The 18527-nt window shown below is 47.5% G+C and overlaps 1 protein-coding gene across 2 annotated transcripts in view; it reads right to left on the minus strand.

The window, feature by feature from the left end:
- The window catches only part of MDGA2 (MAM domain containing glycosylphosphatidylinositol anchor 2), a 226059-nt gene that overhangs the window by 108557 nt on the left and 98975 nt on the right, over positions 1-18527 (minus strand). For both annotated transcript variants that reach the window (XR_010440695.1, XM_064716005.1), the window contains exon 5: positions 16736-16868. Coding sequence is in view for 1 of the 2 variants with exons in the window: in XM_064716005.1 (XP_064572075.1) it covers positions 16736-16868 (133 nt within the window). In the remaining variant the exon portion in view is untranslated. The remainder of the gene's footprint in view (positions 1-16735; positions 16869-18527) is intronic.

An 18527-nucleotide genomic window follows, 5' to 3' on the forward strand; every position in this document is an offset into this window, starting at 1 on the left:
GATGGACAGCCCTGCAGTTACAATTGGGATGGAACACGCCTGTGTGTGGGACAGGTGCCAGCTCACTGGATTGGAAATCTTGGAAGAAGGAATTAGTCAAGAATTTGTTTGGCATGGGAAGCCTGTTCTCCTCAAGTCAGATCCTACCACTCATCCATCCTTCTCCATCCACCTTCTCCCCAGTGAACTCCTGGGAACTTGGCTGCCAAGTGGGATGAATCCCTGGAGTTGGAATGCAGAGAGGCATCTCCCTTGGGACATCATCTCTTTGTGTATGGAGAGACTGAACCACCCTGGACAGGGGCGTTTTTCCCTCTCTGGGATGTGAAACCTTCAGCTCACACCTAATTCCCATAATTCCCATAAAATTCCCATAAAATTCCAGGTGTAGCAGCAGCAGTCAGCACAGGTTGATGGGGAGATGCTGCTGACGTCGGAAAGAAGTGATTAAATTTAATTCTCTTTTCTTTTCTCTCCTTTTCCATGAAATATTTCCATGTAGTAGAAGAGAAGTAAGTGCTCAATAATAAGGGACAGGGCAGCAATTAATTGGAGATTATAGATATAAATATAATAGAAAGTATAAAAATAAAATAAAAATAAAAATAAACCTATAAATATAAATGTAAAATCCCACTCTGAACTGTGACATCCTGTGTCCCCTGGGGAGAGGGATCCACCCTTGCTGGATCCAGGCTTTGCTCCAAGGCATCCTTTAAGCTGCATAAATGATGAAGCAATGTATAAATATCCATTGCCAGGCCAGGAAAAGCAGCAATTCCGAAAAAAAAGCCAGGAATGAAGATGAAGGATTGACTTTCTGGGCCAAGAATGCCAGCAAATGTGGTAATAAAAAGGGAAAGGCAATAAAAATGTTACATTCCAAATCACATTCCCATCCTTGTTATTACAGGGAGATATTCCCGGGTGTTCTGCTTTAGATGGGAATCTTATTTCAATATTAAAGGAATACAAACCAAGCACTAGAGGCAAATACAAGAATCAGCCATAAAATCAGAGTTTGCTTCATTTGGGCTTCACCCAGGAGGAATTTGCTTTGTCTGCATTTGGAAGCAGGAACAAAAGAAAAATGGGAAGAGCTTCCTTTGTACCTGTCCTGGCACTGGGAGAACTGGGAACATCGCATTCATGGAATATCCTGAGTAGGGGGGTCCCACAAGGATTATGGATCAAGCTGCTGTCCCTGCCCAGACCCCCAACAATCCCACCCTGGGATCCCTGCCAGTGCTGTCCAAAGGCTCCTGGAGCTCTGGCAGCCTCTGGGCTGTGCCCATTCCCTGGACAGCTCTGGAATAGTGGAACCTTTCCCTACGTCCATCCTATCCCTCCTGGACACAGCTCCAGCCTCAGTCCAGTCCTTGGTAACCAGAGAAAACTCCTTAGGAGAGCAGAGATTCAAAATCCAAGCCCTCTCTTCCTCTTCCTCCCATTTTTGGACTTCTCAAATCCTTCCCAGCATGAATTCCTGGTTCAGGTAATTTAAAACGAAAGGAATTGGGCTCATGGCTAAAAATCCAGACCCCAAACCAGTCAGCTCTGCCATCTGTGCCAGGGTCTCTTTGCTCACAACCTCTGAGCTCTTCTTCCATCAGCTGATGCCTCCAGCAGCTGATGGATCCCTGGTTTGGAATTCCAGCTGGGAAACTGGGATTTGTGCCATGTTTTCTGCTTAAGGAGGCTTATTTTTGGAAGAAGGTGTCAAAAACAGGGATCCAGGTACAATCAGAACCTGTGGGGTCATCACCAACACCCAGCTGGCACCTATTTCCCTCTCCCTTCCTCTCTCCTGGGTTTCATCATTTTTCCCGAACAATTCCAGCAAGGAGCTGCTCTTTGCTCCCACTTCCCATCAAATCTCGAGACAGGGAACAAGGGAACCACGGATAATCCTTCAAAACTTGAAGCAAAAGATAAAAGCACCGACGTCAGCCCAAGCTGGTGGGGCCATTTCCATAATCCTGCAGATGAAAGGGAGCCCTTTGCCATCCTTCAGGAGCAAAGTGGGATGGGATAAAAAGGTTGGGACACATCCCTTTCATCCCGACACTCCAGACAGAAAGAACATGGAAATGAGGGTTTGGATACAGCAGTTTCCCTTTATTGACACCACAAGTTTCACTTTCAGCTCCAAATCCCAAAAAAGCAAACAGAAATCCCTGGATTTCTGCAGCCACAGACATGGCAAATTGGATTTAATCTAAAAACTATTAAGATATTTAGGAAGATTGTTGAGGTTTTCAGCAAATAGGACTCAGTGGAGCAGATAAATGGTCAAACCACACTTATGAAGGGAATATTCCCAATATTCCCAATATTCAGGAATGGGCCTTTACATTGATATTTCTCTGCTAAAGGAGAAAAGAATAGGGAGTTACAGTCAGGGAATCATGGAATCTTGGAATGCTTTGGGTTGGAAGGACCGTAAATTCCATTCAGTGCCGCCCCTGCCATGGCATGGACACCTCCCACTGTCCCAGGCTGCTCCAAGCCCCAGCGTCCAGCCTGGACTTGGGCACTGCCAGGGATCCATGGGCAGCCACTGGAACATGGGAGAGGTTCATACATGAAACCCCATAAATTCCAGGAATTACAAATGAAACCATCCCTGCCAGAAGGCGTCAGGACTAAATGGGGTTTTTGTTATCATTCTCAAAGCCTCTTCCCAAGCCAAGGTCTGTCCTAAATGACTTCCAGGATTCAGGAGGGGAACACTGGGCCGTGGAGCTTTGACCAGCAAAGCTTCACCCAGCCACAACCTCCAACCCAGCAGAGCCTCAGCCAGCCAACATTCCTGGTCAAAACCTCCCTTGGACTCCGTTAGGAATAATAAAAATCATCACCAAACAATAGCAAGCTCTGAGAAATACTCCCAAAACTTTCCTGGAACATGCTTTCCAAACATCCCATTTGCACACCCCGAGAACATCTCCCTGTCCTGAGGGCTCCGTGTCCCCCCTGCCCTTTGGAATTGGGGTTTCCTAGTGGCAATCCCACATTTTGGAGTCAGGCTTGGCTTGGCAGGGGACTGTTGGAACCCAGGACATTGCTCTGGCTGCCCTGGGGGACTCCAGACCCTGGCAGGGGCTCAGGGACCTTGGCACGCAGTCACAGACACCTGTGCCTTTGATTTTAGCCCTTGCAAAAAATAATTTCCAACTTTGTGTGAAGAATTACAAGTCAAGAGAGATTAAGTAGAATAATGGTTAGTTTGTCACAGGGTAAAAATGTAGAATTTGGTTTGTTTTTGGAATGGGGGTTCAGGGGGCAAGATGGAGGAATTTGGGCGTGTCCTGTCTTTCTCCTTCTTCTTGGCCTCCATTTTCTGCTGTGCTGGTGGCACTTCTGGATTGGTTTAAGGTAGAAGCTCACTGTCTAACACAGGTGATAGGTATTGGGAAGTTATGGTAAATAATGTACATGTAGTTTTTAGTATAAAAATACAACACTGAGGTGGGCAGTGTGCCTCAACCCGACCTGCTGGACAGACCTCAGTGGGTTAGAGAAAGAATGACAGAGATAAGAAATAATAAACAACCTTGAGAACCAGAACAAAAGAATCCTGACTCCTTCTTCGACGGCCGGGCTGGGAAAAGAGGCTTGTACGTATCTCAGAGTCACTGTGACCAGCAGAGATTCTGAGAGGGCACAAAGAGAGCGGCAGAGCCCCTGGGAGCTCCTCCCCTGGCAGAACAAGGCCCTACTGATCGCAGGGAATCCGCCCCGCTCCCATTCACGCCGCAGCTGCAGCCTTGGGAAAGGGGCTCCCATTCAGAGCTTCCGTGCGGGAGCCACGGACGGGGGTAGGACGATGGGGATGGACAGAGACCAGAGATCTCTGAAGCCAGGCCTTGGAACTTGGGGTTTATTGCAAAGGGCCTGGGTGGTTTATTGCAAAGGGCCTGGGTGGTTTATTGGAAAGGGTCTGGGTGGTTTATTGCAAAGGGCCTGGGTGGTTTATTGGAAAGGGCCTGGGTGGTTTATTGGAAAGGGCCTGGGTGGTTTATTGCAAAGAGCCTGGGTGGTTTATTGGAAAGGGCTCCAAGCAGGGCCCAGCTGGGAGCTGCCAGCCACAGCTCGGAGCAGGCCCCAAAGAGGGAGAGAGGGGTAAAGAGAGGGAAGGCAGGAGTGTGTGTCAGAACCCAGGAAATTCCTCTGGCTGCCCTGGAGGGCTCCAGCCCCTGCCCAGGGGGCTCAGAGACCCTGGCACAGAGCCCCAGACTCCTGTGCCTTTGGTTTAGCCCTTGGAAAAAACAATTACCAACCTTTATATGAAGAATTACAAGTCAAGAGAGTTTAAGTAGAATAATGGTTAGTTTGTCACGGGGTAAAAAATAGATTTTTGGGGTTTTTTAGAATGAGGGTTCAGGAGGCAAGATGAAGGAATTTGGGTGTGTCCAGCCTTTCTCCTTCTTCTTCTTGGCCCCCATCTTCTGCTGTGATGGTGGCATTTTTGGACTGGTTTAAGGTAGAAGCTCACTAACATAGGTGATAGGTGTTGGGAAATTATGGTAAATAATGTACACCAAGGTTTTAGTATAAAAAGACAACACCACCTCTGAGGTGGCCAGTGTGCCATGGACTGACCTGTCAGACAGACCTCAGCGGCTCAGAGAAAGGATGTTATAGATGAGAAATAATAAACAACCTTGAGAACGAGAGCAGAAGAATCCTGACTCCTTCTTTGACTGCCCAGCTGGGAAAAAGAGACTTGTACACATCTTGGAGTCACTCTGACCAGGAGAGATTCTGAGAAGCGTGGTAAAGAGGATGAGAGAGCAAGGAAGAGTAAAAAGAGAGTGAAGTTCCCATAACAATACAATAAATCTTCTTCTGTGCTGAATATTCTAATTCTCATTAATCAATCCAGTACAAGATACAAATCCTACAGTATTTCCACACAGCCTATAAGAATCATTACATCACCAGCCTGTGTTACATTTTAAACCCTAAAAACTCCTCTTTGGGCCCTTCTGCCAAGCTGCAGGGTCTGCTCTGACCCTTGGGCCTGTCTGCAAGCAGAGGGTGTTGTTCCATCAAAAGGGGATCACCTTCAGCAGCCACAGCATTGTTTTCCAGTTGTTCAGTAACTGAGGGCTCTCAAAGCTTGCTTTCATTTCAATCTCTCTTATAGTTTCCATATTCTCCAAATCTTTTGCCAGGCAATCATATTTATACAGCTTTCCTGTTTCATCTTCCCCAGCATCACATCCTGGGATTTCAGAGCTGCCTGGGGAGCCAACAGCACTGGTGACAAAGTGCTCTTGGAATTATGGTGGGTCACAAAGCCCAGCCCTGCTGCTCCAGGCACTACCAGGAATTTAAATGGGAATTACATCCATTTCTGTGGCCGTGTGTTAAAGGCAAGCCAGGCACCAGTGGCAGATGGATGGAGATTGATTAGGAAATTAATAATTAATGGCTCCAACGTAGCCCAGTCCTCACAAGGTGCTAAACCAGCAGGAAACACACCCTGGGCTTGATAAATGACAGGGGCAGGGCTTTCTCAGACTGAGCACAAACCAAGCACTCCTTAAGTCATTGTTGACATGCTTAATTAGACCAGGCTGTCAATCACTTGGGCCACAGAAGCTGTGGCTGCTCCATCCTTGGAATGTTCCAGTTTTGATGGGTGCAACCTGATCCAGTTAGCAACGTGTCCCTGCCCTGCAGGGCGTGGAATGGGATAATCCTGAACCAGCAGGAAACACACCCTGGGCTTGATAAATGACAGGGGCAAGGCTTTCTCAGACTGAGCACAAACCAAGCACTCCTTAAGTCATCGTTAACGCTCTCAATTAGACCAGGCTGCCAAGCACTCAGACCAGAGAAGCTGTGGCTGCTCCATCCTTGGAATGTTCCAATTTCAATGGAGTTTGGAGCAGCCTGACCCAGTGCAAGGTGTCCCTGGCCTGCAGGGCGTGGAATGGGATAATCCTAAACCAGCAGGAAACACACCCTGGTCTTGATAAATGACTGGGGCAAGGCTTTCTCAGACTGAACACAAAGCAAACACTCATTGAGTCATCCTCAACACTTTTAATTAGACCAGGCTAATTAAGGCTAAGCACTTTGGACCAGAGAATCTGTATTTGCTCCACCCTTGGAATGTTCCAGGTTGCGTGAGTTTTGGAGCAACCTGGGAGAGCGCAAAGTTTCCCTGCCCTGCAGGGAGTGGAATGCGATAATCCTGGCGGTCCCATCCCATCCAAGCCATTTTGGGATTTATTCAAGGATCAGATGAAGGTGTTGAGGGAATCTGAAGGGGTGGAGTGTCTGCTGCTGCCTGGGATGGGGAGCTGAGGCTGGGATCGCACGGGGAGGAAAATCCATCTGTCATTCTTGGAGCAGCCCGAAAAAATCCACTGCCAACGTGTCATAATTACAGAGAGACAAATAGAGGTATTTAGGCTGGATGTATGGAATTGAGGAAATGTCACAATTGGCTTTAGGGATTACTGGAAATGCAGAAGAAACCCAATAATTTAATAGCAATATCAAAGTACAGGCAGCAAGTCATGTCCTTGACAAGGCTCTCAGCTGTGATGAATGGAAATGAAAGGACATTATTTCCTCCAGTTTGGGGCATTATTTGAAAGGCAGAACCGAAGTAATAGAACATAATTGAATTATATTTTTATATCCATTGCTGTGTGTGCATCCATTTCATTTACAGCCAGCATTTCTTGCAGGAACACAAAGCCAATATTCCTAACGAGACGCGCAGTGCTCAGAGAGGAAAGGTTTGAGCTCCCTGCCAGGCTGGAAGCAGCATTCCTGTAACTATTTACTCCAGAAAGTTCAAACAAGAGTGGGTTGGAATTCCCAGATTTCGAGTTAGAATCAGAAAATCACAGAATGGGATTGGGAGAGAGCTTAAAACTCATCTTGTTCCACCCCTGCCATGGCAGGGACAGCTCCCACTGTCCCAGGGTGCCCCAATGTCCATCCTGGCCTTGGGCACTGCCAGGGATCCAGGGGCAGCCACAGCTGCTCTGGCAATTCCATCCCTGCCATGCTCACCCTCCCAGCCAGGGATTCCTTCCATAAATCCAACCTAACTCTCCCCTCCTTCATCTCCATTCCATGTCATCTTTTTTTTTTTTTTTTTTTTTTTTTACTTTTATTTTACAGAGGAAAAACCAACATTTTGTTGCCCACCCTGCAATAGGGCAGGTGCTTACTTTTCATCATCAGGCCATCAAAAAACTCAAATTACCCCTAAAAAATATAAACCCAGGGAAAAATAAAAGAAAAAGAATCCTAAAACTGAACAAGAGATGAAAATCTCTCTTATATTTTTCTGTGTTCATCCTCTGCTGCTGCTACAGAAAGATCCCAGTGGAAGTTGCACACCACGTGAAAAGAGGAAAAAATTCTTCAGCTAAACAGTTCCAGAGTTCTAGAACAGTTGAAGTTCAAAAAATTCATGTTTAGGCAAATAAAACATATTTATCTTAATCTCATAATTTTTTTCACTTACTCTCTCATTTCTCCTATTTCCTTTTCACTGCATTTAAATTTCCAGCACTTCCAGCTCAAGAAGAAATAAAGAGAAGCTTCTCAAATCCCAGATCTTTCAGGTGTGTGTCCTTTTTTTGACTTGATACATGGAATGACTGAGGTAAAATATTCCCAGAGCAGCTTTAAGCACTGCAGTTGCTTTAGGATCATCATGGAATGGTTCCTCATGGAATGGTTTGGGGTGGAAGAGACCTCAGAGATGATCTAATTCCAAACCCCCATGTCACAGGCAGGATTTAGGGTTTTCCCTGGCACACAGGAGAGATTTCCAGCTGCTAAAATACCTGGATCTGTTCTGGGACAAAGGGGTGGCTCCCCCCAGCCAGGGCAGGTGTCCCTTGATGGCCAGAGCCACCCTTGTCTGTGTCCCTGAACCTCCCCCTGGGGTCCCTGAGCAGTCACTGCTCCTGTCAGGGATTAAAAAGAATAAAAATCCTATTTTTCAGTCTGCCCTGAGCCTGTCCCTGAAATAAAGAGGCTTAAAGTTGAGGCAAGAGCAAGATCATTTTGTCTGGGCACCCTGTCAAAAATGGAAAATTCTGAGGTTCAGGGGGCAGAGTGGGGAGTTACAGGATAGAAATAAAGGATGAAATTACCAGAGAATTGTAAATTGGAATATCCTGAGTGGGAAAGATCCACAAGGATCACAGAGCCCAGCCCCTGTCCCTGCCCAGACCCCCAACAATCCCACCCTGGGCATCCCTGGCAGCTCCTGGAGCTCGGGCTGTGCCCATTCCCTGGGGAGCCTGGGCAGTGCCAGCACCGTCTGGGGGAAGAACCATTCCTTAAAATCAAAAACTATAAATAAATGTAACTATAAATCACATTTATGAAGGCTTTTCAGCTGAGCTCAGTGTTTATATGTTCCCATATATTCACACAAGCCAATCCGGGTATCCCATTCCTCAGTGGAATTTCCGTTTTCCCCCCTCCTCTAGAACTTTTCCAGAATCCCTCTGCTTTTCGCAGCTCTGCTGACTCACATCTTTATGCTCCTTTTTCTCAGGATTTCAGCTGCTCACAGTGACCCCAAGATGTGTACAAGTCTCCTTTCCCAGTCCTGCTGTCGAAGAAGGAGTCAGGATTCCTCTGGTCTCATTCTCAAGGTTGTTTATTGTTTCTTATCCATAAAATGCTTTCTCTGGCCTGCTGAGGTCTGTCCAGCAGATCAGACAGAGGCACACTGCCCACCCTCAGGGCAGTGTTATCTTTTTATACTAAAAACTACGTGTACATTATTTACCATAACTTCCCAATATTTATCACCTATGTTAAACAGTGAGTTTCTACCTTAAACCATTCCAAAAGTGCCACCAGCACAGCAGAAGATGGAGGCCAAGAAGAAGAAGAAGAAGGACAGGACACACCCAGATCCCTCCATCTTGCCCCTTGAACCCCCATTCTAAAAACCCCCAAATTCTACATTTCCACCCTGTGACAAATTCACTGTCATTCTACTTAAATTTTTTCTGGCTTGTAAATCCTCATATAAGGTGGGTAATTTTTTTCCAAGGGCTAAACCAAAGGCACAGGGGTTGTGGGCTCTGTGCCAAGGTCTCTGAGCTCCCTGGCAGGGTCTCAAGTCCTCCAGGACAGCCAGAGGAATTTCCTGGATTCCCACACCTTTTCTCCTGGATGCTTTTCCTCTCCCTTTCCCAGCACTTTGCTGCCTCGTGGGTGGGCTCCTGCTGCCGTTCATGCACAGCAGTGGCAGCGAGGATTCCAGCAGGAGGGAGGAGGTGGAGCTCAGCTTTTCAAGGCACTTCCTCACTGCTTCTGCTCGGGACAGGCTACAAATCTCCCACACTAGAGGGATTCATTCCGTGGGGTGTAAGGGCCTAAATGAGGGATAGGGGACTCCAGGGGCTCTCCAAAATGCAGTTTATTGTATCCAAGGTGTTCCAGCAGCCCAGGGCCGTGGGTGACAGAGCTGTGCCCACAGCTGTCAGCTCCAGCTGCAGGCAGGGGGAGTTTAGATGGGATATTGGGGAAAATTTCCTCTTGGAAAGGTTTGTCCAGTCCTGGCACAGCTGCCCAGGGCAGATAGGGAGTCCCAGTCCCTGGAGGGATTTAAAATCCATGTGGATGTGGCTTCCAAACAGGTTTTGGTCTTTCCCATGGTCTTTCCTTTCCCATGGCAGTGGTGGCTGGAGATGGTTTTCCAGTCTTGGTGCTCCAGCAAGTTGTAGCAATGAATTTTCCCCCAGTAAAAATGAGATACGTGCCACTAAAATGATGATCCCTCACAATTCCTGTTACATCATTCCTTATATTTGCACATTCCTGCCCTTCCAAAATATTGGAGAGGACTTCAAGGATCATGCCATGGGAAGGGAGGTGTTTCCTTCATTGCCTGTGGAGGTGATCCTTGGATCACTGCGCTCAGGAAACCTTGGCAAGCTGAAGGATGAACCATTTCCAGAATCCTTGGGCCCAAGCTTTCACTTGGGAATGACGCTGGGATGTTCTTCCTTGTTGTGCTGAAAGTCCCAAGGAAGAACTTCCAAGGGAAGTGGGGATTTTCTTAACGGAGCTGGAAAAAACTTCAGGCCAAATCCTTCTATCCCATTCCAAGGCATTAGCAAGGGAATTACTGTAAGAGCCTGAATGAGGGATGTGGGGCTCCAGGGGCTCTCCAAATGCAGTTTATTGTACCCAAGGTGTCACAGCAGCCCAGGGCCGTGGGTGACAGAGCTGTGCCCACAGCTGTCAGCTCCAGCTGCAGGCAGCCCTGGACACCCTGAGTTTAGGTTCCAATGCATTATAGACTTTTCTGTGCTGAGCATCTTCATACAGCAGAACCAATCTGTACCTTAACTGTTACCTATAGCCCATCATAACTGCTGTAATTACCATATTCATGTCACTGTTCTCCATCACTAACAGTCAGTGCATTGCAGTTTCAGCTAGAAGTTGTTTTTCAGTTTTCTTGCAGTGGAAAATTCTGAGACCTTTTTTCTACTTGCCACATTGGCTGCCTTGTTTGCCTGTGCTCTCTTTGTGCTTGGTAAAAACATCTTCTTGTTTGGGGTGGGTTTATCCTTTGCTCTAAGCCATAAAACCCCTTCTAACTAACACAGCCTTTGGCTCCTTGGTTATCCAGTGAGACTGGCTCAGCAATTCCTTTCTTCTATATCAAAACTTTCTTCCATCTCTGTTCCTTCTTCGGATTCCACATTTAAAAATCTTTCTGCCAAGCACACACATCTGTGAGACTTTCTTGTCAAACCTTCATCCTTCCCAACAGTGGGGAATTGATCCAGAGGCGCTGAGGGAAGCGGGATCCTCCCTTTGGCAACTTAAACCCATCGTGGAATTGCCCCTTCCCTGCTGAATTTAATCCATGCAGGATTAAATCCATCCCTGCCATGCCAAAGTCAGGCCTGCAAGCCGAGGCCGTGGATCCAAGAGCCCCTAGAGCACAATTCCTGCTTTCCAAAAATAGAAGGGATGAGTTGTTCCTCAATTCCCTGACTGCAGCTCTGCCTCAACAGCTCCACACACCTCAGCCCAGCCCTGCTGCAACAGCAACATCCTAATTAGTGGATTAAGGATGGCTGCCTAACGAGGAGCTGCCAAGGAGGGACCCTCAGGTTTCTGGAGGACACAGGAACAAACATCAGCAATGTGCTCGGGAAAAGGGAGCTGGGATCCAGGGATGTTATAAAAGGGAATTTTTTGGGAATGCAGGGGAGCAGCTCTGGTTGGACCTGGTGTTTGTGGGGCTGGGAATGTGGAGAACTCTGCATTCCCACAGGGTTGAGCTTCTCCAAGGAGATCAGCAGGACTGGGGGACACTGGGATGATGTGAGCCCCAGGGAATAAAGGAAATGTTCTTCATACACTCATGGAATTGTTGGGGTTGGAAAACACCTCTAAGACATTGAGTCCAACCATTCCTGCCAAGGCCTGACCTTGTCCCCAGGTGCCACATCCACAGGGATTTAAATCCCTCCAGGGATGGGCACTCCAAACCTCCCTGGGCAGCTGTGCCAGGGCTGGGGAACCCTTTCCATGAAGGGATTTAGCCAAAATCCAACCTGGGCCTCCCTGGGTGACACCTGAGGTCATTTCCTCTGATCCTGGAGGATTTTACATGGAAAATGGGAACCCGACCCCCCCGGCTGTGCCCTCCTGGCAGGAGCTGTGCAGAGCCACAAGGGCCCCTGAGCCTCCTTTGCTCCAGGTGAGCCCTGCCCGGCTCCTCAGGGATTCTGCAGCCCCTGCCCGGCTCCTCAGGGATTCTGCAGCCCCTGCCCGGCTCCTCAGGGATTCTGCAGCCCCTGCCCGGCTCCCTCAGGGATTCTGCAGCCCCTGCCCGGCTCCTCAGGGATTCTGCAGCCCCTGCCCGGCTCCTCAGGGATTCTGCAGCCCCTGCCCGGCTCCTCAGGGATTCTGCAGCCCCTGCCCGGCTCCTCAGGGATTCTGCAGCCCTGCCCGGCCCCTCAGGGATTCTGCAGCCCCTGCCCGGCTCCTCAGGGATTCTGCAGCCCCTGCCCGGCTCCCTCAGGGATTCTGCAGCCCCTGCCCGGCTCCTCAGGGATTCTGCAGCCCCTGCCCGGCTCCTCAGGGATTCTGCAGCCCCTGCCCGGCTCCTCAGGGATTCTGCAGCCCCTGCCCGGCTCCTCAGGGATTCTGCAGGCCCTGCCCGGCTCCTCAGGGATTCTGCAGCCCCTGCCCGGCTCCTCAGGGATTCCTGAAACAAGACACTCACACTCCAACAGGGAAAATCCTGCTAGAAAGGGAAAGAGGGAAAGGGAAAGAGGGAAAAGGAAAAAGGGAAAAGGAAAGAGGACAATTCCTCATTCCATGCCAGGACTACATTCCCTGTGAGGCCTGCAGGGAGCCAAAACCAGCCAGGATAACAGGATTGGTACGGCAAGGTTTAGACATAATAAGGAACAGGACTGGGGGATCACTTGGGATCCTTTCCAGATTTATTTCTTATTATTCCTTTTTGCTAAGGAATTATCCTGGAAAAGCTGTGGCTGCCCCTGGATCCCTGGAAATGTTCAAGGCCAGGATGGACACTGGGTCTTGGAACACCCTGGGACAGTGGGAGGTGTCCCTGCCCGTGGAACTGGGTGGGATTTAAGCTCCTTCCATCCCAAACCCTCTGAGATTCCATAAAATCATCCACCTGCAGTGCTCAGCTTGGAGCACCATCAGGATTTCCAGCCCCTTTCATGCAGATCCCAGTCACCTCCCCCCAGGAATGCCAGGAAATGTGAAGAGAAATATTTTTTCCACCTTCCATGATTCCCTTTGCAGTGCATTGTCTGACTGACGGGAAACAAAGCAAGTTTATCATGACAGGCTTCAGCCTAATCGAGGGATTAAAAGTGAATTAAGCCTTTTTTAATTTGTCTCCCACCACATGCCCCAGACAGAGCAGCAGCTTCAGCTGTGATTTCAATGAGCTGTGGCAGGCAGCTGAAAAATCACGGATTGAAAGACTCATCTTGCTCGGGAAAAGTTCCTGGGCTGGTTTATTTTCTCCTGGAAGCTGCCAAAGCTCAGCCTTAATTTATGGATTAATGATCACCTGCACTAAACTGGCTGCTAATAGACAAAGTAATATCATTTCCAAATGAATCAGTGCCACCCAAGCCGCTTTGTGGAGCGAGATAAAAGCCTGATTTGCCTTTCCTCAATCATTTTACAGGAGCTATTCTGAGGAGCCCAGAATTCCCGTGGTTTTCTGGGTAAATATCCTGCTTTTTCTCTGGCATTTTGAAACAATGAACGCTCTTGAAAAGCTCCATTCAGGTTATTCTTAGCTCGGAGTGTTGCATGTGCCATTCAGCAGGAGCTGGGGGTAAAATTCCCTTTTTTTAGTGCCTCCCATGAAAACTGGTGACACCATCAGCTGTCAGTAATTCCTCTTTGACACTCAGCTGAGCTGGGCTTGGAACAGCAGATCCAGAGATTTCTGCACGAGGAAGAATTTGTTGCTGCTCAGAGAAACCTGAGCAAAGCACCGTGTAGGTGAAGGCAGAGAGAATCCCAAAATCATGGAATGGTTTGGGATGGACGGGGCTTAAATCCCATCCCATCCCATCCCATCCCATCCCATCCCATCCCATCCCATCCCATCCCATCCCAGCCCTGTCATGGGGCTGCTTCCATTCAAATTTCTTATCTATTAAGAATTTTGCAGATTAATTGCAGCCTTTAGACACAAAATCAGCCTCAACAAGCCCCTCTACCTTCAGCTTCAAATGATTGTTTTTGATTGTCACCTTGGGCTTTGGCCTGTGCACGGTGACACCTCCGGGGTGACCTCAGCTGCTCCATTTTCTGGACCCACTTTGGGTTTTGGGGCTGGTTTTGTCTTTTAAACCGGTTTGTGCTGGAAAAACGAAATGTTTTTGCCTGAAAAGTGAGGTCACAGAGTGGAAGGAGGGGGCTGAGGATGCAGGGTCTCATGGAACAGCTGGAGAGAGGAGATTGTCCCCCTCTGTCCTGTCCTTGGGAGATTCCACCTGGGAAATTCCAGCTCCCAGCACAAGAAAGTTGTGGCTTTGCTGGAGTGATCCAGAGGAACCCATGGAGCTGCTCCAGGGCTGGAGCTGCTCTGGGGCCAGGCTGGGAGAGCTGGGAATGTTCCCTGGAGAGGAGAAGGCTCCAGGGAGAGCTCAGAGCCCCTGGCAGGGCCTGAAGGGGCTCCAGGAGAGCTGCAGAGGGACTGGGGACAAGGGATGGAGGGACAGGAGCCAGGGAATGGCTCCCAGTGCCAGAGGGCAGGGATGGGTGGGAGATTGGGAATTGGGAATTCCTGGCTGGGCTGGAATTGCCAGAGCAGCTGTGGCTGCCCCTGGATCCCTGGCAGTGCCCAAGGCCAGGCTGGACATTGGGTCACCCTGGGACAGTGGGAGGTGTCCCTGCCATGGCAGGGGTGGCACTGGGTGGGATTTAAGATCCAATCCAAACCATTCCATGATTCCATCAAATGCAGAACAGCCAAATTCCCCCATTCTGATCCCACAAATTAAACACAGAACCACAGCAGTGACAATAAATCTGGGACATCCTTGCACCTCTCAGATATTCCTGGCTCTCCATCCCATCCCTCCAGCTTCCAATTAAATCCCATGGACAGGACAGGACTGAAACAGCTTCAGCTTCAGGCTCTGATTTTCATTACTTTGGATTTATCCTGGATTCCTCTGGATTTACAATTTCTCTAATTTCTCCCAAGTTACAGCAGGTGAAGTTCAACTGAAGAACTTCTGTGAGGTGAAGTTTTATTAAACGAGCGAAGTCCTCCCCACCTCAGTCCCTGTCCTTAATGAGCTCCTGCATTAATCACTTTTCACATCTAATCCTACCCTTGAAGCTTGTGATCAAATTCCTCATGGAAAAGAGAGAATCTTTGCTATTTTCCAGGCTTGTTTACTTGGGAAATTACTCCAGAAAAGACATTTTTCTCCCCAAATAACCATGACACATGTAAGGTGGCAATAATTTCTTCTTTTGGCAAAATTCTTTTGGCAATGAGAGTTTGCTGCTCCCCAAGTGCTGGAACATCAATTTTTTTTTTAAGATGAGGCTCAACATGAACTGAGACTCTGCTGGCTCCAACAGCAAAGTAATTCCAAGGAAAAACGGGAGCAGGATCAATTCCCACACTCTCTTGCTGTGGATGAGGGTCAGGAGTTGCTCCCAACTCCCAACCCCACCTCTCATGGAAAGGATTCTCCTGCCAGGAAAGCAGAGCTCTTCATGAAGTTCAAACCTCACTTCAGGATATTTTTATTCCCCTGGAAAAATTTATGGGAGTGTAAATTAAGGCCTTTCAAGTAATTTTCCTGGATATCTTTGGAGAAAACCATAATTCCTGGTGCAGCTGATTTCAGGGGTTGTGGACGGCAGTGGGAAACCACAGCTCTGCTGTCCAAATCAGCAATTCCAAAAAAGCTGGGGGAAACTCCTTGGAATAAAGCCCTGAGGATGGGAATGATGGGAAATATGGAAGTGCAAATAAAATTCCTCGTTGATCCCAGCCACGCTCAGCATTATAATTTAGTGTTCATTTTCTCCCTGATTTCAGACACAAATTATTAAGGCTAACCCACCCTAATCTAACCTGAAGTCTCCAAATGTTCCAACACTTCCTGTGGAATTGTTATCCAAAGCACATTCCCCTGAAATTCCTGATTAGTCAGAAATCCAAGCTCAGTTTGGCTCTTTGGTGGGAGGTTCAGAAACCATTTCAGACACGTCCTGTGCTGATCCTGGACACGGAGCCTTTAGGAGAGGTAAAATATGGGATTTCCATCCTCCCCCAGCATTCCCAAGTGCATTTCTTGGGATTGACCGTGGGGTTACAGCCACAACGAGAGGGAGAGACGCAACTGACTGATCCATAGGGGATGAGCCCAAAAACCAGAATAAATTCACAACAAATTCCAAAAATAGAAACAACTTTTCCACAAATTCTACCTGAAGGCTCAGAGACTTTCCCACAAAAGGATTTCAACACAACCCCATGGATATTTCCACTTGGAACAATTAAATCCGAAAGGAAACATTTTGGTTGGAATCAATGAAGGAATTGATGCTTAGGTCGATGTAAGAAAAGGTCAAATCAATCCCTGGAATCAATGCCAGAGTAGAGAAAGGTTGGGGTTTTCCCATGAAATATTTTGTGGAATAAAAATTCTAAAGTTTCAACAGCTCAGGGAAGACAAGGAACTCCTGGAGAGATTCCAGAGGTGATGGAGCTGCTCCATGGAGCCCCTCTGCCCTGGAGCCAGGCTGGGAGAGCTGGGAATGTTCCCCTGGAGAGGAGAAGGCTCCAGGGAGAGCTCAGAGCCCCTGGCAGGGCCTGAAGGGGCTCCAGGAGAGCTGGAGAGGGACTGGGGACAAGGGATGGAGGGACAGGAGCCAGGGAATGGCTCCCAGTGCCAGAGGGCAGGGATGGATGGGAGATTGGGAATTGGGAATTCCTGGCTGGGCTGGAATTGCCAGAGCAGCTGTGGCTGCCCCTGGATCCCTGGATAGCCAAGGCCAGGTTGGACACTGGGGCTTGGATCACCTGGGATAATGGAAGCTGTCCCTGCCCATGGAAGGGGTGGGAATGAGATGGACTTCAAGGTTCTTCCCATCCAAACCGTTCCAGGATTCCCTGAAAGAACCCCAGATTCCAGAGCTGAGTGCAGCCAGGGCAGGAGGTGCTGCTGGGACTCACCAGTCTTGTTGGAGAGGCGGAAGGACACCATTTTATCCGGGATGCTGCAGACATTCCGCACCGAGGCGATGCAGCTGTAGTTGGCGTAGTCCTGAGGTCGCAGATTCTTCAGCTTCAGGATCTTGGTTTCTCCCTGGAAAAGGAGGAGAGAACGTCAGGAAGGGGCAGAGGAAAAAAGGATATGGATCTGGGATGTCCATCCTTTTCCAGCATTCCCAAGTGGGTTTCTTGGGATTGACCCCGGATGTTACATCCACAAGTGTCACTGTCACATTTTCTGAAAAATCCTTTCACCAGGATTTCTTCTTCTGGGAAGCTGAGAAGTCTCAGAGAAAAAGGAAAACAATATGATGTCATTTATTTCTCCTGTGTTTTGCTGCTTTGGAATGTGGTTGGAGATTGTTTATCCAACATGTGAATTGTTTTGACTTAATGACCAATCACCATCCAGCTGTGTCAGGACTCTGGAAGGTCACGAGTTTTTCATTAGTACCTTGTTAAGCCTTCTGTCTGTATCCTCTCTCTATTCTTTAGTATAGTTTTAGTATAGCATTCTTTAATATAATATAACACCATAAAATAATAAATTAACCTTCTAAGAACATGGAGTCAGAGTCATCATTTCCTTCCTGCCGCAAAAGACCCTGAAAATACCACACACAAAATACGACATGACTGGTCCAGAAGGGATGACCCTAAAAAAAGGAGTAAATTCACAAGAAATTCCACAAAATGGAAACAGTTTTTCCAGGGATTCTACCTAAAGGCTTCCATATCCTTCCCCAAAGGATTTCCAAAGGATACAGGGAATATCAACACTGAAAAGTGAGGGGGAAATTGCTCTGATGGAGTCCCTCAAGTGGCAAATTGTTCAGGATAATTTATTATAAGGTACAATTTCCATGAAGAAAAAAATCTCAAGGTACAAAATTCCTCATGTTTTCCTTTAAAAATGAAGAGCTGATGGATTCTATTTTTAGCCATGGAGCAGGGAGCTGAAAGGGACATGGAATGTCAAATTTCTTTCCAAAATGGAAAGCAGAAAATAGGGAAATAGGAAACGTGAGATTTCCCCTGCAAAGCTCCAAAATAAAAATGTGGGAAATGCTCATTATCCAGTGTCCCAATAAATCTAAACAACTTGAATATTGGCACAGCCTTAGGAAGATATGGAATTATTTTTAACAATATCAGTGGATAACTTGCTTAGGAATGTCTAGGGAAAATATGGAAGTTTGAGAAAATGTATGTATAAAAATGGGAAAAAAAAATAAATCCATATAAAAATACAGCTGAGCAGGGAAGAAAGGCAACAGTCCTTGAAATTTTGGAGAGATTTTGAAAATGTTGGGATTTAAATGATTTCCATGGACAACCAATCCCATGGAAACTATGGGATTAAAATGAAGCCCATTGCAAGGTCAAGCCTTGGAAAAGCTGATCCTAAAGATCAAATTCCTGCTTTAGGAGGTTTCTTTGGAATTGGGAAGGGCCTGGGAAGGCATTGCCTTAGAAACACATGGACATGGATAAACTGCCCAGGAATGTCTAGGGAAAATAAGGATATTTGAGAAAATGAAAGTACAGAACTGTGGAAAAAAAATAAATCCATCAAAAAGATACAGCTGAGCAGGAAAGAAAAGAAACAGTCCTTGAAATCTTGGAGACACTTTGAGAATATTGGGATTTAAGTGCTTTCTTTGTACAACCAATCCCATGGAAATTATGGGATTAAAATGAAGCCCATTGCAAGGTCAAGCCTATTGGAAAAGCTGCTCCTAAAGATCAAATT

This window comes from Zonotrichia leucophrys, chromosome 5 (genome assembly GCF_028769735.1).
Source record: "Zonotrichia leucophrys gambelii isolate GWCS_2022_RI chromosome 5, RI_Zleu_2.0, whole genome shotgun sequence".
NCBI lineage: Eukaryota > Metazoa > Chordata > Aves > Passeriformes > Passerellidae > Zonotrichia > Zonotrichia leucophrys.